Below are 20,235 nucleotides of genomic sequence, written 5' to 3' on the forward strand. Positions count from 1 at the left end.
CTGTAAAAGGCGTCAATATTTTGGCGAGGTATTTCGCAAGCTGGTGAGTTAAATGCGCTTATGATAAGTTACAGTGGGACGTCTATGGGACTATCTGGAAAGGCTTATGGACTTGAAAAATTTTAGATCCTTTGTGCTACTGGTGCTTGTACTAACAGGTTTTTCTATTCCTGTGGTGGAATATTCGTCGACTTAATTAAGTTTAATTTTTCTGTAAGTGTCTAGATCCAATAGAGTGTTTATCGTGTTGTCATATTCCTTTCTGCCAATCACCATGGTGACATTATTTTTGTTTGCAGGCATCACACTATGTCAGTTCCCTATCTTGTACTAGTATATAAAGCTTCTATTTCACCATTTGTCAAGTTGGACTTTGGTGGTTTAGCTGTTTTTAGCACTCTTGCATTGTCTTGACGGATGTCTTCAGTCCTCAGTTAAAATAGCTTGCTTAGAGTGACCCCGAAATTTAATCTTTTTCTCATTTTGCCAGGATATGATGGTACTCGAAATTTTGAGGTGTAGTTGAAATAGTTTTTCATTTAGCAGTTTCAGATTCATAAAGGTCTTGTGTATTTTTTCACACAGTATGATTTATTCTGTGTTGTTCTTTGCGTCTTGCAGCTGGTTCCATCCGGTGCTTCTTCCCTCTTCAACATGATCATTTTTTATTTCGATTCGATATAGAGGTTACTGTTAAATTAATATTATATTTTTATATAAAGTAAGAGCTGTAAGTTCTATGGCGAGTAGTCGATAACATACGGGTTACAAAAAATAGCTTATAGTCTTAACCAAGTATATTATATTTTCTTCAAATGTGTTAAATACTTCATTTATTTAATTTTAGCCGATATTTTTCATTAAATGTAGAAGATTATACATACGTCCAAAGTCTCTAAAACGGCAAAAGGAACTCGTATTCACAAGATTTAATGTCATATGAGAAATCTTTTAACATAAATCAAACAATTACCATTTTATGGGACGTTTTTTATCCGTCTTAACTCATATTTGTGATTGAAATATTCCAGACCTCAAAATTGATGACAGAATGAATACACCACGTTAATCATCAGCTGTTCAAATCTTTCAATTATAGAATTGAATTCCTTTCATAGCTTTTCATCTGCTTTTTATTTAAAACCTATCAGCAATTAAGTTTTAATTTTTAACCGTTAATTTTTCCGTGCTGTTTAAATTAAATTTAGTAGGTAGATGTTTTTGCTAGCGTTGATAATTTCGCAATGCAAAGAGACGCAAACGCAAACAAATGAGAGAAAGTTACTAAACTTTCTTTGCTACACTAGTTTGTATAATTATTGTTTCTAATTTTTTTCCATAATACGCTAAAATGTTACATACACTATAGAAATATTTTAATAAGAACCGTATATTCACAATTGTTTTCATAAGAAACTAGAAATACCATTAGAAAAGGTAGATGAATAAATTATTAAATTTTTATAAACAATCCTTGCACCGTTAATAGTAACAGTTACAAACGGTAACCGTTAGAAATGATTATAAAGGACATTTTAGAAGGTTATGCACATGCAGAAAACAGTTAGAAAACGTTATTTATGTTTTGCTTACTTCTTATTCTCCTACTATTACTTAGAATGTATCTAATCGTGGCTTAGAATAGTTCACACGTGATTTTCGTAAATTTTATTCATTTACAAAAAGAATTATGTGCATAGTTAAATTTACTGGAAGTTGGTTTCGAGGTGTAATGTTGAAATCGGATTTGTGAATTAAATCTTGGTATACGTGAACTTTTATTTTATTTAGGAACCTTAAACGTATGTATTTTAATTTGAATATTATATTTTGCCATAATGGGAAAGTATTTATTGAAGCACTTAGTTCATTTTTAGGTACTATTAACAAAACTTATTACTGTTAAAAATTGCAATAAACTCGATGTAGTTCACAAAAAATGAAGAGAAAATTTGGTGATGAAATGGAAGTTGATGAAAACTCGTCTCGTTTGGCGGAATTTTACGGTCTTGATCACATCAAAACGCAAAATTCTGAACACTTTACATCGAAAAATTTGCAACTCACAAAAGGGTGGACAAATATAACTTTAAATTATCAAATTTTTATTTGTAAGATGAAAATGAATTCTTAATGTTTTAAATAAAACTGTTTATTTCAGATAATTTACCAAAAAAAATTTCTCAAGAAGAACTTTTATTGATATTATTAAAATCGAAAGCTTTAAAAGATCTTAAATTAATTCAAGTTAACCATAAAGTTTTTGGGTTCATAAAATTTGATGAAAATTTAATAAAATTAAATGATTTTATTGAACTTTTAAATAATCACGAACAAGTGTCTGGCGCGTTGAATGGTTTAATGGCTCGTAAATGTTTACAACAAAAGAAAACCGTTTATATTTCGAACATGAAAATTAAAAAGTCCAGCTTTTTCAAGTTACAGTCATCGATTCTCAATATTTTAATTGGTCTGAGACGCATTCATTTCTATCCAATTGATAAATTCGGTAGATTTGCGATCAAATTAGAAGTTTTTGAGCATTTCTATACCGATTTAGCTTTAGAACTTTTGACAACTGATAAAAGGTTATTTAAAAACCAACCTGAAGTGATGTTAAACACCGAAACAAACTCTGCTTTCCTAAAGTCGGTAAGAAACAAGAAAATGATTACTGTATTTAGTAGTATTGTAACTCAAATTATTTTTTAGCCGGTTTTAATTTTCGAATGGAATCAAGATGGAGAATCAAATATTAAAAGGCCGATAATCACCGTTTTAAACAATTTTGAAGTTCAAAAATTAGCAGCTTTTTAAATTATTCATGGTAAAGCATGTTCGGGAGATATCGTTTTTCCCTTCATCGCATATACATATGTAAATAATGTTAAAATTGTACTTATCTTTATATTCATGTTTAAGTTCTACTATTTAATTTAATACTATTAAAACAATTTTTATTTGTTTTTAGTTTGATTGTTTATATAATTTATATTTGTCTTCTACGTGTAATCATAAAGAAAGGATCACATTCCAATTTTTCTTGTATATCCTCATTGACAGCACAATTTATAGAATTTAATTCGATATTTGTGTCCCTTTCCTTTGATGTATTGTCGATATACTAGTTGTATAAGTACAAGTTGTATACAAATTGTATAAGTCAGCCTCGGAAAGGCACCACACTTTCAATTACGCAGACGTTATTGAGTGATTTTATGTAGTTTACTTGAGCGATCTGCTGTTTTATTGTTGGCAATATGTAAGCAGTTTTGAAGAAATCTGTTTCTACACATATAATTCGCAGCAAATGTAGCCTTTAATATGAGGCATCTATCTCAATACTCATATGAAAACAGAATGCAAAAAACTGCAGAAGTTCAATTTTCTCAAGTTCAGACAATGGCGAGTATTTACACACACCATATTTGTTTGTCTTCTACAAAATTAAGTTCAGAAACTCATCAGTATACACAGATGTATACAGATATCTGCAATACTACTGCGCCGATGTTCCGATAGTATTTCATAATCTTCATCAAAAACGAAAAGAATTTGGATCGACGCCATCTCATTGTCAGACCATTTGGGCTCATTAATATTATTGCTACTATTGATTCGAACAACTGCTTCATCTAGAGAATGCAAAAATTAATAAAATAAGAAGTGACACGAAAACAAAGAAAATACGCGAAAAAGTAAATAAGTTCAGTAAGGTCATATCGGGAGGAACATCATACATTATAATAAGGTCGTTAAGGTCAATCGGTCAGAAAGACCGTCTTTCAAAAAATCGATAATCTAAATTAAATTAGACGGATTAGTAACGTTTTCACGTTCGAAAATTGTTTAATTTTTGCAATAATTAATGTAAAAGTTTAAAATTTCCCAGCCCCGACTCCAGATGACGGTTTAAGTAAGAAGACGTTACGTTCGCTCCTGTTTTCTTCTAGTGCATAAGATTCGTAGCATTGTCTCTCTCCAGGAATTTTATTGATTTTTATACGCTCCAATCGTACGCTCAAATCTGAGTGACGTACTTTGGAGTTCGCGCCCTGTAGTTTCAAACTTTATTATTTTTTTTTGGAAAAAGTAAGCCTCAGAATCAAAAATTTAAAATATATAGGGTCAATCAATTTTAAAAAACTTTCGAATAAGCCAATAAAAAAAAATTTGTTTTTGTAACAGTTTTGTTATTGATGAGTTGAGCAACTTAATTAATTTATGATGTTATATAGATAGCTTAGCGCTTATATGAAAACTAAACTCTACCTAGAGATCAAGATGATTGGCTAGACAGCAGAAAGGGTTAGACATCCAAGAAATGCGGATGCTATCCATTAAATTAGTTTAATCAGGCTGAACGTAGGGTATAATACTTCGAGAAATGCTACTTTCATTTAGCATTTCTTCAATCAGCTTTCATTTCTTTCAGTTAGCAAGTTGTCATTTACATATGTTTCTAGCTTCGAATTGGTTTCAGGTATATCATGCAGGAAGAAGATCTGAAACAATGTAGGCCCAGAGTAGTACATTATGGTACAGATATTCAATTGTTTTGATTTATTGTAAAAGTTCCATCTTCTAAAAAAGTGTTCAGGATGTTGTGAGAACTATGACAATATGGGAACAAGTATATAATTTTAAGAAGTATGGTCTATAATTTGATTGTCGAATCAGGTTTAAAATGTTAAGAATTATTTTAAATAATTTGGAACGATACTGAAAACCTTTCTAAAGGTGTGCCCAGACATTGCGCGGCGGCAACGCACAGCGTTTGTTGGACACAATTCTACCACGCGCCAGTTTGGACGTATCAAAAAACGTATGCGCGGCTGTGCTACGTGGCATATGCGAGATACGCCGCGCACTTTAGTTTATGTCAAAACAAAGGTTAGATATAAATGATACGCCATCTAGTAAAAAACGAGTCGACCCTATTCGGACAGATACATTTTTATACCGAACCTCATAGCGGTAAACCAACGAGATAAATATGATGGTAAAACACGATTTTTGCGCTATTCGTTAGCGGAAGATATCAACCACTTTATTAGAGGTGGTAAAAGTGGGCCTAAACTAACTGATCCAATTACCATGCTATACTTTTCTCTATTTCTTTCTCGCCATTTTTAAACGAGTTATGACGTCATCAAAGTTTTTTTAAATGGAACACCCCATTTTTTATATCGGAATTTGAAAGAGGATTTTTTTCTGAATTATGTACAATGTTAATATCGGTTACATAACGAAATTTTTGAGAAAAATTAATTTAAAGTTTTATTACTTCCCATTCATTTGATATAGAAAATAGCAGTAGCAGTGCGTAACCATGGCAACCAAATGTTTTGATTTGACAATTCCAAGTGTCAAAATTCGATTTGAAATAGTTTATTGTGCGTTAATGAGATTATTTTGAGTAGTATTGTGGAGTTTCTTGTGTGAATTGTTGTTATTCATTGTGATTCGTTGTTATTTGTTGCTATTCATCGCTATTCGTTTTTATTTTTTTGTTGTTATTTGATCTTATAGTAATGACGTAATACTTGCCAAAATAAGACATGTTTGTTATATAAACTTCGCAGCTCTTTTGTTTTCGAGTAATGAGCGATTAAAGTTGGACCAAAAATTAAAGATTGAGCTTTATTCTTGAATGGTACTTATTCGTTTTTTTCTATAAAGATAATAGTTTTCGCGTAAAAAATAAAATATGCTATAGTGTGCGACAAAGCGTAGCTATAAAAAAAATTATATTTGGCTATGGAAGTTGTCTACTTACCAGGATCTAGTACTGATAAAATAACACAAGTTAGTTGTGATTTTCATAACAAAAACCATAAATAAAATGAATGTCTGCCTGAACAAATTACGTTGTTTTAAAACAATAATAAACAATTTTAAAAAAATTGATGCTCTTGCTCAATAACAGTCAAAACATTAACAATCATCAACAATTATGAGGATCCAACGTAAATGCAATTCCTAGCCAACTTTTAGAATAATTATAGCTAAACATGCTATATATGCTATATACAGTGCTAGCGTAAAGTAACCCCCCCCCCCTTTTTAACTTCCGAACAGATTGAGATATCAATATGAGCAAAAAAACGTCAGGTTCTATATTTTATCAGCACAAATATTGCTATCACTTTTAGTTTTTCCGGAAAATGGATCCACTTTGTTTTTTTAAATGGAACACCTAGTATATTATGGTATTTTCCGAAAGATGAAACCAATACGAATCCAACGGTACCTCACAATCAAATATCGGTTTATTAGTTTTTCGCATAAAAATTAAACAAAATGCGGAATTTCGCCGGAAAAACCAATGTATCTTCGTCGACTACCTGTCGAAATGCAATCGGCCAGTTAAATGGTGGTCGGTAGGTTAACGGTAGGTATACGCTCGAGATCAATTAAACATCATAAATGACATTAATGTTATAAATTCATACTAATTTTATGGTTAAACATCAAAAAACCATATCAAATTTTTGCACAAAATCTTGATACCTAATTAACATGATTCACCTTGAATCTTGAATGTTAGAATGTATCATCAAATTTGATTGATCAACTGTTTTTAATGACAGTTTTTAGTGTCAATATCAAATTTAACATTTAAAGACGACAAGGAATTGACGATGAGGTTTCTTTGGTTTATTTTTAAATTTTATAGTATTTAGACCGTTGAAAACAATATCTTTCGAGACTAGTACATTATTTTTTAACATTCTAAAATGGGATTGTTTTCCAGCAAAACAATGTTTTTATTATTGACCCAACCCAACAAAATTACAACAGTGTACACACACACATATCTAATGTGTACCAATACAGTATTAGTAAATAATTAATATTAATATTAGTATACAGTATACAGTTTAAATTTTAATTCTCTTTATATTTACTACAAAACATTTATCACTATATTACACTTCCAAACGTTGATAGTGGTTTACAAGACATAGAGTTTTAAAGAGCATGGTGAAAATTGCCAAGAAAAATTTAAAATCAAAATAACTCGGAAACGAAAAGGCTAGGTGCCAATAACTTCTATCAAAGTCAACTTATTTTTTCGCATATAATTAAAAGCTGCGATAAAAACTATAGCATTCCATTTAAAATAAGGAAGTTGTGCTCTACTTCCGGGGGACCAGAAATGGCCACCATCTTGAAAATACTTTAGATTGAAAGGTCGGTATGAACCTCCCACATAAACTAAGTTTCCGAAATGTAGATACAATGGAACGGAAACGGTGTTGCTGACTTTTTGGTGGACACGGTATATCTATCTTTTACAGTTTCGTATTAGTTTCCCGTATTAGTTTCGTATTGTCTCTTCAATTCCCTTTCAGTCTTCCTATATTCTGGCTATAATACCTTTTCGTACATTTACAGTCTCTTTTGAGTCTCCGCTCTCTCTCTCTGCCACTTTTTCTTTATTATCAATTTCTTCGGTTTCAATCTCTTGTTGCCAGTCACCACCTTATCCTTCCAGTCTCAGTCTTTATTCTATCATCTGTCCCACACCCTCCTTTCTGTCTCTTATGGTATTTTCCGAAAGATGAAACCAATACGAATCCAACGGTACCTCACAATCAAATATCGGTTTATTAGTTTTTCGCATAAAAATTAAACAAAATGCGGAATTTCGCCGGAAAAACCAATGTATCTTCGTCGACTACCTGTCGAAATGCAATCGGCCAGTTAAATGGTGGTCGGTAGGTTAACGGTAGCTATACGCTCGAGCTAAGACGGATTTAAAATTGATAGTTCCCTTACTTATTTTTGAAGTATATTAAATTTATGAATTAATCATATTTTATCAAAAAATATTTATAAAGAAAAAAATCAAAGTCAATATAAGAAATGAAATTTTTTTTATTAAAGATTTTGCCGTATTGGTTGAAAAATTGGCTTAGTGTTGTTATTGAATAATAAAAGAATTTTTTATTTATTAGGAACAAACATTTTTGTAGTGTTTCCTCTCTCACACGGCTTAACATGTGATGATCAATATTTTGGCAGACGTCAATAATTTCGTCAATAACACCATAAAAAGAAATCTAAAGGTGTCAGATCTAGTGATCTTGCTGGCCATTCAATCGGCCCACGTCGACCGATTCACCGTCCATTAAAATTTGTATCAAGATAATTTCGTACCATTGCCGCATAATGTGGAGGAGCCATTTCAAAATCGTCAGGATTCTGGTGTACAATTTGCAAAAGACTTGAATTAATATCTTCTTCTAATAATCTTAAATACAATTCCGGTCTAATTTTCGGTTAGGAATATTGGTCTCTTATTTTCTTGGGAAATTGAGTGTTAACTTCACGATATTCATGTGGAGTAAAATCACTCTAGTAACGTACATTTTGCCGATGCAATTTTCCATCCAAAAAGAAAGTACATTCATCACTGAAACAATTCTAAAAATATTTCTCCGCCGTTGTTGGACCCACATCACACGTTGATGCGATAGCAGCAGACATCATGCACGCATTAACTACTTCTGTTAACATGTGCACTTGTGTGTCTTCAGAAATTGAACGACAACCAGTTCTTTTGCGGTCCTCGACGCTTCCAGTTTCCAAAAACTTATTTACAAGTTGTCTTAAATATTTTCGACTAATTGGATGTTCAGGAAATCGTTCATTAAATTGTCGCTCTGTTTCATGTACATTTCTGTCAGCACGAGCGAATATTAAAATTCCTCCGATTTTGTGCTCTAAACTTCTTCTAGCCATTTTGATCTCGCTTTTCTTTGGTTATACTTGGTCGGGCAGAATTCCAAGATAGAAATGAAGGACAATATTTGCATGCTGCCTTAAATAGAAAATTTCAAGGTACCTACAAACTTTAAAATTGTTGTTATGACAATTTTTTCTTAGAAGTTTTAAGAAGAACTTTCTTTTTATCCTTTTCTTGCATTGATTGTTTCATAAAAACATTCTAAAAGAATTGCCGATTTTAACCCTGCTTAACCCGAGCGTAGACCGACCTTTAACTGACCGTCCACCATTTATCTGGCCCATTGTATCTCGACAGGTAGTCAACGAAGATGCGTTGGTTTTTCCGGCGAAATTTCGCATTTTGTTTAATATTTATGTAAAAAACTAATAAACCGATATTTGATTGTGAGGTATCGTTGGATTCGTATTGTTTTATTCTTTCGGAAGATACCATAATATACTGGGTGTTCCATTTAAAAAAACAAAGTTGATCCATTTTCCGGAAAAACTAAAAGTGATAGCAAAATTTTCCATAAGACAATATTTGTGCTGATAAAATATAGAAACTGACGTTTTTTTGCTCATATTGATATCTCAATCTGTTCAGAAGTTAAACAGGGGGGGGTTACTTTACGCTAGCACTGTATGCATTTTTGCACGAAAACATATCTTTCTTATTATCTTTAATGAAAAAACTAAAGAGACAAAAAGTATCATTAAAGAATGAGATATATAACTCATATTTTTTGTGTTAATATTCCATGGTGTTAAAAAGTTCTTATAAAAAATTCAAAGGGGTTGTGAATTTCATCCTCTTAGAGAGCGGCAGGGAAGCTTAACGCATGCTTGAAAATAAGGTTTACTTATAGCCGAAATAAAAAATGAAATGTAAATTTTTGGCTTAACTTTGATCGCTCATAGCTTGAAAACAAAAGAGCTGCGACCCTATGTGAAATAAACGAAGAGAATGTTGATACATATTTTTAATATGGAGTATAACAAAGCGTTACTAACGCCGGTCTTTTACTTTGTGCCTACTGTTGGAAAGATATTTTTTGACCTCAATTAGTAACTCTAAGCGATCATTGCACTTTGTTAGATAACTTCGCATTACATAAGTTGTGCGATTAAAATATAGGTATATCAAATCTTTTTTAAATGCGTTTAAAGACATAAACAAAGGTTATGAAACACAGGTTGAAAAATGGTGGGAAAACTCCGAGGTCGTAATTTTATCGTAACAATGGTGCACAGAAATATACGAAAGCAACATTTTTCTTCAGTTTACGCCCAGTTTTTTTAAGTGAATCATCACACAGGAACCTATGGAAAAACTTGATTTACAATAACAATTTATAAACTAGTAACGCTATGAAAAAATAATACAAAATAAAAATGAAGTTAAAGTGTTAAGTGATTAGAAAATAATTGAAGTCGTGATAACTATTATCGTATTAAAATGGCAGTTAAATTCGATAGATGGACATTTTTAAAGTTATTAGAATTAGTAAGTACAAGTTATCAAAATCATTTAACATAGAAATGTGATTATAATTAAAAATGAATTAGTTTAGGTAAATGAACATTTTCTCAAGAAACTCAATTCTGAAAATATTGAATGTCAAAATAAATTACTACAGTGTAATAGTTTATTGATGAGTAATTTCGTTCATTCTATGAAAAAAAAACGTGTTTTGCTCCACTCTTTTTAGTTCGGGTTTAAACTATTTGGAATACTAGAGGGTAAATCGCGATTATAATGAACAAGTTGCATTTTAGAAAGTTAAAATTATCACAAAGATCAAAAATGTATGTTCATACTACAATATTATAAATTTCAATGTTATTGATTTATATTTACAGATGATAATAATACAGTTTAAGATAAAAGGACATTTTAAACTTTAAAATTTACATTCGTAATAAAGATTAACAATTAAACATCATAAATGACATTAATGTTATAAATTCATACTAATTTTATGGTTAAACATCAAAAAACCATATCAAATTTTTGCACAAAATCTTGATACCTAATTAACATGATTCACCTTGAATCTTGAATGTTAGAATGTATCATCAAATTTGATTGATCAACTGTTTTTAATGACAGTTTTTAGTGTCAATATCAAATTTAACATTTAAAGACGACAAGGAATTGACGATGAGGTTTCTTTGGTTTATTTTTAAATTTTATAGTATTTAGACCGTTGAAAACAATATCTTTCGAGACTAGTACATTATTTTTTAACATTCTAAAATGGGATTGTTTTCCAGCAAAACAATGTTTTTATTATTGACCCAACCCAACAAAATTACAACAGTGTACACACACACATATCTAATGTGTACCAATACAGTATTAGTAAATAATTAATATTAATATTAGTATACAGTATACAGTTTAAATTTTAATTCTCTTTATATTTACTACAAAACATTTATCACTATATTACACTTCCAAACGTTGATAGTGGTTTACAAGACATAGAGTTTTAAAGAGCATGGTGAAAATTGCCAAGAAAAATTTAAAATCAAAATAACTCGAAAACGAAAAGGCTAGGTGCCAATAACTTCTATCAAAGTCAACTTATTTTTTCGCATATAATTAAAAGCTGCGATAAAAACTATAGCATTCCATTTAAAATAAGGAAGTTGTGCTCTACTTCCGGGGGACCAGAAGTGGCCTTGAAAATACTTTAGATTGAAAGGTCGGTATGAACCTCCCACATAAACTAAGTTTCCGAAATGTAGATACAATGGAACGGAAACGGTGTTGCTGACTTTTTGGTGGACACGGCATATCTATCTTTTACAGTTTCGTATTAGTTTCCCGTATTAGTTTCGTATTGTCTCTTCAATTCCCTTTCAGTCTTCCTATATTCTGGCTATAATACCTTTTCGTACATTTACAGTCTCTTTTGAGTCTCCGCTCTCTCTCTCTGCCACTTTTTCTTTATTATCAATTTCTTCGGTGTCGATCTCTTGTTGCCAGTCACCACCTTATCCTTCCAGTCTCAGTCTTTATTCTATCATCTGTCCCACACCCTCCTTTCTGTCTCTTTTGGATCTTCCATCTTTCTCTTAAGTATGTTATTCCATCTATCTTCAACTACCAATCTCTTTCAGTTTTGGTCTCTGCCTCTGTCTAGTTTCATTCTCACTTTTAAGAAAGGCTAGAAAGCTTTCTTCTGTCTGCCCATTCTTCATCTTGTCTTTATCCAGTCCTATTCAGCTTCTTTCTAGATTTCATTGCCTCTCCCTTGTCATGTTTTTTGCTTCTTATCTTTCAAGTCTCTGTCTAGTTCTTTTCTTGCATATCTCTTCCAATCTTCTTGCCAGCATCCTTCTTCTTCTCAGTTCTGTTTAGTCCTGTTTACTGGCTTTTTTCAGCCCAATTTTCCTCATGTTATTCTAGTATCTCCTCAATGTATGTACTGCATTATAGGCTCTTTCTGCATTGTCTGCCTAGTCCTTTTATGCATTTAGAATTTCTTTCCCGTCTCTTTCTTTTCTAGCACAATATTTTCCTTTTCACTCTGTATTTTTTTATTACCAGTATCCTTTTCGTCATTCCAGTCTGTCAGTCTCTTTTTTCTATTAGTACTCTCTCTCCAGTCTTCTTCTTCTTTGTCTACTATGCGTGCCAAAAATCAAGACTCACTTTAGAGATCTATATCTTCGCAATCGCTCGATGAAAAAAATTGGGATAATGTTTGTTGTATTCATTGAACATTTCTGCGTACGTCGAAAGATGCCGTTATGTCGAAAAGGGCTGGGTGGATTTCATCACGGATTTGACGAAAATATGTCAAATAATTGCGTTTATCGGATACCGTTATCAGTTGTTCACAGTTATCTCTCTCTAAATTGCTTTAGACCGATTTAAACAAATTATAAATTAAAAAGAAACAGAATAAGCCATGCAGGGAGAGGGGGGTTCCGTCCAATCGGAAAAGATAGTGTGTTCCAGACAGTACGTCGCGCCTTTATCTTATAATACCGACTTCCTGTGTCTGAAACACACGCCATGCCAGACCATCTTTTCCGATTGGGTGGAACCCTCCTGTGTCTGCATGACTTATTTGTGTTTCTTTTTAATTGACTTAAATCGCTTTATAAAATTACAGAATATAACTTTGAAAAACTGATAACGGTATTTGACAAACGCAATTATTTGTCATGTTTTGGTTAAAACTGCGTTGAAAAAACCGATATCGAGCGGTTACGAAGATAATGATCTCTAAAGATAGTAGTGTCTTTATTGTATTTACTGCTTCTTAGCAGATTTCATTTTCTTTGCTCAGTCTCTATCTTGACTTTCCAGTTCTTTTTCCATTTGCAGTAGTTTGCCAGTCTCCATCTCTGTCAGTCTGATTTTCTCTTTTCAGATTCTGTTTGGTCAATATCTTCTGTTAGCAGTCTCATTCTTTTGTTACTAATCTCTATCTACTGTATTTCTTCTAAGTTTAGTTGCTTTCTTCCATTTATAAACTCTTTCCAGTCTGCTTTGTCTCTCCCCAGTCTCTGTTCAGCTTCTCTTTTCCATCAATCATCTTCTTTCTTTTCAGTCTCTGTTTCCGACAAGAGTGATATGCTCTATAAATTTTGAAAATAGTGATTTCGTTACTGAAACTTCATGTAGACACCTGATTACATAAACTATTGAATATGGTATATTTGTTATGAGAATAGCGATTGTTAAGCATTAAGAAGATATAACTTTCTGAAAATGGTGAAAGCTGATGTCCAGATTTCTTCTATATCACACAAGTTTGTGGTTGCTCTTTATAACGAAGAAGAAGCGTAAAGTAGTAATTTACAGCGGAAACTATACAGGGTGCTCCGTATCTTCCGCATAAAAGCATTATACGGTTGAAGGATAAATTATTCTGAAGCGATTTTTCTAATAAAATTTTTTCGAAATGTTTATAATAACCGCACGGGAATTCGCACGGTTCGCCGCGCCGTTCATAACTCGTTTTCCACGTGTAATCACCAATAGGTTCGACACGGAAAGAAAAATAAACTTTTTCGGTGAATCAAACTCGTCCGATATTGGACAATAGCGGATAACTTTAAACAGCTCCCGTGCGGTTATTATAAACATTTCGAAAAAAATTTATTAGAAAAATCGCTTCAGAATAATGCATCCTTCAACCGTATAATGCTCTGATGCGAAAGATACGGGACATCCTGTATATACCAAAACCGTAATTGTGTCATCTACGAAGCTTTAAAATTGTACAAAAACGTTCAGAAAACGAGAACAAAATAGCAAATAATCCAGCAGTGTATGTAAATTTTTTCATGCTGATATCTTATATTAGTTTTGTTTTAGTCAGTTTTGAATTGTGAAGTCTAACAAAGACGATGGAACAAATTGGAATTGAATGTTTCATTATTCTGGTCTATCCACCATACATAAAATCCTCTCCCAAAAGATATTTCGAACTATTATTTGGCTGATCGTCATATCATAGACCATCAACCTATTATTGATAGAGCCCAATAATTTTGTTTGAGCGCCCTATTTTCCAAATCTATAAAACTTCGATATTACAGTTGGTAGTTCGTATGTTAATTTTTTAATTTTAACATACCACTTAACCATTATTGTAAAAGATAAAATAAAACGAAAGAAATTTATATTTTATTGTTTATAAAGTCAGAAAAATGTATAAGTCCTTTTGAAAATTCGTGTCCATAAAATTAAAGTAGATTTATAGACTCTATTATATCTACATACTAATTAACAAGAAAGGTCGAACTGTTTACATTTGTCCTCAATTTACTATGACTAAAGCAATTCTGTTATTGTTAATTATCACTGCGCAACGCCTATTTACTATTTACATAACAATAGAACTCCTTGGTAGAGATCTTTTTATTGTTTAAAAAAGAAAAGCTCTGATCCTTTAAAATTGTTAATTATCTACACTATAATAACTGATTATTAATTGTATTAATCTCCATTTTTAATTTTGTCTACAGATTTTTGTAGTTTCTTGTTTAATTTGCAAAAGAGTGACCGACGATGAAACCTCAAGGTTGTTTTTATACTTACAAAAATTATCGAGGGAATGGAGTCTGTTAACAAGTGTAACTTGGGATAAAATTGGTTCATCAGTTGCAGACGCTACTTACGGTGGATTTTCAATCGTCACTACGGCTTTGTTTATTGGAAAGTTAGTTGGTGAACTTCCAAATGGGCGCAGAATTACCGAAATTATTCTATTGTTGGTTGGAACTGTTTTGTTTATCGTTTTAGGTATTTCCCAAACAATATACCACACTTCAAAGTGTTCAGACATTATTTTAACCAAAATTTCTTCTTAAAATTTTATGTAATATGACTACTTTAATAATAAATTTTTGTAGGAGCGTTGGAATTAGCAGCTTTGGAGAACTTACCGAAAGACTTAGTGGACAACGCAGCTGTTTTAGGTAGTTTATCCTTAGCAACGGCATTTTTATTTCTTTTGGACTTAACCGGTCCTAAAGGTAATAAAAAGGCATCTTTAAAAGACCACAAATCCCATAACACTGATCAAAAACCCGACATTTTCGTGGTTGAAACTGCCAAAATCGGCCATATTCCCAAACTGGAAGCAGAAAAAATTATTATTCCTTCAGAAAAACGTCCAAACGGCTTCAAAAATGGTCAGATTAGCTTCAAAAAAGCATCAAAAGCACCGCAGAAATTTGATATTTATGGCAAGGACTATGAAAGCGGAAGTGAAGAAGACTTAAAAGAAATTTTAGAAGAATCTTCACCAGTTTGGAGTAAAATACGCAGAGGTTCAATATTTTGATTTTTCATCTTTTAGTAACAAACTAATTTATATTTGTTTTCGTTTTAGGTCAATATGTTGTGCCAACCTTTTTTTATCCTAAAAACGGCCAAAATAGTCCTGAAAGACCACCAAGCACTCCAGGAGATCCAGGATATGTCCAATATACGGCTAGAAAGTGGGGAGAAGGGCGTGAAACACCTAAAACGCCTCGGCAAAGTCCTACAGAAGTATAAATATATTTAATATTAATTACTGTAATTAATAGGGCACGGAACTTTTGTAACAAAATGATACGATTTCCCCCCTCCACTCGTTCTCAGCAGAAAATTTCATACAAAAGTTGTTCTAAATTAAATTCTAGAACGATTTTCTCAATAAAAAATATATAAAAATATATATATAAAATATTTTTTGAGCTTATATTCTTAATTATTGATCAAATCAAAAATTTTTATTAACAATATTTGTTTAGAATTACTTCAGGAACAGTGTTTGTTAATACAATTTTTTGCTAACTTGAAATTTTAATTTCCCTCTGAATAGTGCTATCAAAATTAATTATCTCAATAATTATTGTTTTTATCAAAAAATGTTTTAAATAAAATTTGTTTCAATTTCGATTTTGAATTAATTATGTTAATAACAAAATTTTACATCTCTATTAATTAAGCGTCTAAGTGTAATTATGTATAAAAATGGAAAAATTAATATTTTGAGATTATCTCCTTAATTATTGATTAAATCAAAAAATGTTGTTAACAATATTTGTTAAGAATTGCATCAGCAACAGTGTTTGTTAAAACATTTTTTTTTAACTTGAAATTTTCATTTCTCTCTGAACAGTGTACTACAAAAATTAATATTTTTGAGGTTATATCCTTATTGTTGATTTAACCAAAAAATGTTGTTAATAAAATTTGTTTAGAATTACTTCAGGAACAGTGTTTGTTAATACAATTTTTTGCTAACTTGAAATTTTAATTTCCCTCTGAATAGTATGCTATCAAAATTAATTATCTCAATAATTATTGTTTTTATCAAAAAATGTTTACATCTCTATTAATTAAACATCTAAGTGTAATTATGTATAAACATTTAAAAATTATTATTTTGAGGTTATCTCTTTAATTATTGATTAAATCAAAAAAAGATGTTGACAAAGTCTGTTTAGAATTGTTTCAGGAACAATTTTTGTTAACACAATTTTTTCCTAACTTGAAATTTTAATTTCCCACTGAACAGTATGCTGTTCTTTTAATCAGAACGAGTGGAGGGGGGAAATCGTATCGTTTTGTTACAAAAGTTCCGTGCCCTGGTAATCAATTATGGCTTGTTACAAAATGTGAAAAATCTAAAACCAAATTGCTATAACTATAAATTGTGACAATTTAGATGGTTTACAAGCAATTCTAGGAACGGTTTTGGGCATGTTGAGGCAAATATATTGATATCACCATGTTATCAAGTAGAATAAAAATAATTATGCACTTAATGAAAAAAGTTTCTTTGTATTACAATTCGGTATGAAGATGCAAATGAAAAGAAATAGACAACAATTGTTTAACGTACTTAATGTGTCCTTGAGGATGAGTCATCTCATATTTCTGGCGATAAAAGATCTCCTGTATACTTGAAATGTATAATGGTAATTCAATGGAATGGAATGGTAATTTTTTAATTGCGTCAACAAACATAGTCCTTATTCTATAATTGTGAGAAAAAATTACCATTTTAAAATAAAAGCATTACTGTTTCAACTCAAATTCCATTGACAACATAACAGGCTGTAAATATAAAGAAATTTTTATACTAATATTTATTGTTACCTTAAATAATGACAATATTGTTTAAAACGGCGAATCCTATTGAAAAAGAAAAAAACGTGTAAATCAAACATGATTTCAAACGCATATCAAAAATTGTTAAATTAATCAGGTAGGTATTACTGATTTAATAGTGTGTCATGAAAAGTACCTATTTTCAATATAAAACGTTTTAATTTCGGGAATTAAACAGATTCACTTACCTATGCAAAGTTAGCTGCAAATAAGGTAGGTATGTCCAAACAAGGTACATTTACGTTTTAAGTCATAATAATTTATAAACAATGTACTCGGTTATTAAGATCTATAGGCCATCCGATTCGCTATAATTTCTATCGAAATCACAAAATTCCCTGTCTCAATCCTTTTCCGTTAACCTTGTTAGTACAGTGTACAGTACTAGGTACTGTCCTTAGAATGACACAGTGGTCGTTGTTTATACAAGAAAAAAATAATTTAAATTTAATCAAGAACGGTTTGACGGACTTGAATGTTTTATCTCTCGATCGAAAGCTTGAGGCTTGCTGAATGCAGATGCCGAAATGCCGGGTTCGAAATATGAAACACGTTTGATGACAACACAAAAAACTAATTAATTAAACCTATAACTATATCCTTTATTAATGGACCAATTTAAGTCATCATCTCGATCGAAAGTATTATCCACAGTAAATGCGAAATAATGTACATCATTTACGAGTTGTGATCACTTAAAAGTGATTTTTGCGTTGATTTCGTGTACAGGTGTCCCAATTTCGATGTCTGCATAGGCTATCTCCGAAACTAAAAGAGATAGAAAAAAAGTAGCTTACATGTCGTGATCTCGTTTTTCGAGAAAATGCCAATGATGAAAACTCCGAACAGCTATCGTCTTTTGTTTTCGCCCTATCGGCAAAAACTGAAAATTTTGCGAAAACGACATTCGCGAATATCTCACTTATTATCAAAGATGGAGATTATAAATAAAACATTATATGGGCAACTTTTTACGAAGAATTCAGTGGCTAAGGTAGAATTTTTTTCCCATCTTTTATTTTCGAGATTTTAAAAGTAACTTTATTTTTTTAAATGGAAACCATAGTTGGCTATGACCTAAAATAATTTGGTATTTGCTTCTGATAACAAATATATATAGTTTGTGGGGTATATTTCTTATAGTTATTGAATAATTAACAAAAATTCATTTTGTTCTATCTAAAACTAATTTATGTATTTAAAAGTTAATGTTGCTATGGCGATAACCATACATACTATGATTAGGGTTACCATACGTCCCGGTTTGACCGGGATTCTCCCGGTTTCGGACAATCGTCCCGGCCGGTTGAGTAATTTGTCCCGATTAACGATGATGTAAACCTCGAACAATAATGAGAGTTTTAGTTTGTCCCGTTAGGAGCAAAACTATTGCTGCGAAAACTTGATGGTAGCCAAGATGTCAATAAATTTATGACGGAAGTAACTGCTTTTTATAGAAGATGTCTTTCATACATTGAATTGTGGGAAGACAGTTTTGGTGGTGCCGATATTTTTGCATGGGTTGGATTGCAACACGTATTGAAATGAGATGAAATTGAACGATCTGCTGAAACTATTAATGCAATACACGGTGCAAATGATCATCAAAAAATTAATACTGATGATCTCTTTGGCGAGGTGTTGCTTGGTAAAGCATTTTTTGCGTCACACAACGAAGAGTGGAGTACAACAACAGCCCAAATTGAGTATGTTGACAAATGGGTTCAATTATTCAAACATTTTCAAGCGCAACATGTTGATGCACCTAATTTAGTCAAAATGTTGCAATACATTTTGTGTCTACCAGGAACCTCTGCACCTGTAGAACGTGTTTTCTCGATAATGAAGATTTGTTGGTCGGATGATCGAGGCCGTATGTTAGAGGCTACAGTACGAGCGTTAGTATACTGTAAATTTAACTTTTCAATTACTTGTAGCGATTTTTATGAAAAAATTAAAAATAGTAATAAAATCTTAAAAAAAGTTCATTCTAGCGAAAAATATGAATGGTATAAGGATAAAATTTAAATAATTTTGGTTTTAATAAAATATGTTTTAATAATAGCCTAAGGTTTTTTTTTTTCGTTTCCACGCCTGTCCCGGTTTGCAAATTTATGATTATGGTAAACCTAACTATGATGGCACATAATGTATCAAATAATTGCTTAAATTTGTATTTAAAAATTCGATAACAACTCTGGTATTATGTGCTGGTACGAAGCACCAGCATGTTAAGTAAAAAAGTATAACAAAACTGAATAAAACTTTACAATGAATTTCGAAAATTATGAAAAATGTAACGTGATGGAATGCTACATGTTATCAGATAAGAATGCGACGTTAGCCGCGGAATTATATTTCACAAGGTATCCGGAAAGAAGACAACCGCACGTAAGAACCTGCAGCCGGTTAGCAGAAAATTTAATAGATTTTTGGTCCTTCCCCAAACCACGTGCAAAAACATACCAAAATGACCTGCAAGAGGATGAAGTCAATGTGTTGGCTTTACTTACGATAAATCCATCAACATCTTGCAGAGAAATTGAACAAGACGTCTGACCGAAAAGCCGCTGCTCCCGAATATGAAAGAAAAATAAGTATAAACCATACAAAGCGGGCCTAACTCATTATTTACGTGCTGTCAATCTAAGATTAGAATTTTGTAGATAATATTTAGAAAAATTAAATAATCTGCTGTTTGTTCAAAATGCCATCTAGACCGATGAAGTCTCTGAGTGTTCAAAGAAGATCAGGGTTCAATGTATGGTGTGCCCTTTTAGATAATAGAATTTTGGCATATAGTATCTACCATAAAAACTTAAACTCACTTAAATACCTCAATATATTAAGGCAGCCCATTGAGC

At 31.7% G+C, this 20,235-nt stretch overlaps 2 protein-coding genes across 3 annotated transcripts; both read left to right on the top strand.

Annotated features, from left to right (window-relative positions):
- The first annotated feature begins 1,463 nt into the window (after positions 1 to 1,463).
- Positions 1,464 to 2,970, top strand: LOC111429385 (uncharacterized). Of its 2 annotated transcripts, none has more exons than XM_023065282.2 (4): positions 1,464 to 1,802; positions 1,867 to 2,111; positions 2,162 to 2,652; positions 2,713 to 2,970. In XM_023065282.2, exons 2-4 carry the CDS (start codon positions 1,940 to 1,942, stop codon positions 2,815 to 2,817), a joined length of 768 nt encoding a protein of 255 aa, XP_022921050.1. In that variant the 5' UTR covers positions 1,464 to 1,802; positions 1,867 to 1,939; the 3' UTR covers positions 2,818 to 2,970. The 2 variants fall into 2 exon arrangements, with proteins under 2 accessions (XP_022921050.1, XP_022921049.1); XM_023065281.2 differs by having other exon boundaries at positions 1,466 to 1,802; positions 1,878 to 2,111.
- Positions 2,971 to 9,798: 6,828 nt separating this feature from the next.
- LOC111429386 (uncharacterized) lies at positions 9,799 to 19,435 on the top strand. The gene is made up of 4 exons (XM_023065283.2): positions 9,799 to 10,243; positions 14,731 to 15,007; positions 15,118 to 15,537; positions 15,600 to 19,435. Exons 1-4 carry the CDS (start codon positions 10,196 to 10,198, stop codon positions 15,764 to 15,766), a joined length of 912 nt encoding a protein of 303 aa, XP_022921051.1. The 5' UTR covers positions 9,799 to 10,195; the 3' UTR covers positions 15,767 to 19,435.
- Positions 19,436 to 20,235: the final 800 nt, after the last annotated feature.

Source organism: Onthophagus taurus, chromosome 2 (genome assembly GCF_036711975.1).
Source record: "Onthophagus taurus isolate NC chromosome 2, IU_Otau_3.0, whole genome shotgun sequence".
Classification (NCBI taxonomy): domain Eukaryota; kingdom Metazoa; phylum Arthropoda; class Insecta; order Coleoptera; family Scarabaeidae; genus Onthophagus; species Onthophagus taurus.

Excerpts from the sequence above, each read along its gene's own strand:
- LOC111429385 (XM_023065282.2), top strand. The coding sequence starts at position 1,940 with ATGAAGAGAAAATTTGGTGATGAAATGGAAGTTGATGAAAACTCGTCT. Across the intron at positions 2,112-2,161 it reads AAATTATCAAATTTTTATTT|ATAATTTACCAAAAAAAATT; the intron begins GTAAGATGAAAA and ends TGTTTATTTCAG. Across the intron at positions 2,653-2,712 it reads ACTCTGCTTTCCTAAAGTCG|CCGGTTTTAATTTTCGAATG; the intron begins GTAAGAAACAAG and ends ATTATTTTTTAG.
- LOC111429386 (XM_023065283.2), top strand. The coding sequence starts at position 10,196 with ATGGCAGTTAAATTCGATAGATGGACATTTTTAAAGTTATTAGAATTA. Across the intron at positions 15,008-15,117 it reads TGTTTTGTTTATCGTTTTAG|GAGCGTTGGAATTAGCAGCT; the intron begins GTATTTCCCAAA and ends AAATTTTTGTAG. Across the intron at positions 15,538-15,599 it reads TTGGAGTAAAATACGCAGAG|GTCAATATGTTGTGCCAACC; the intron begins GTTCAATATTTT and ends TTTTCGTTTTAG.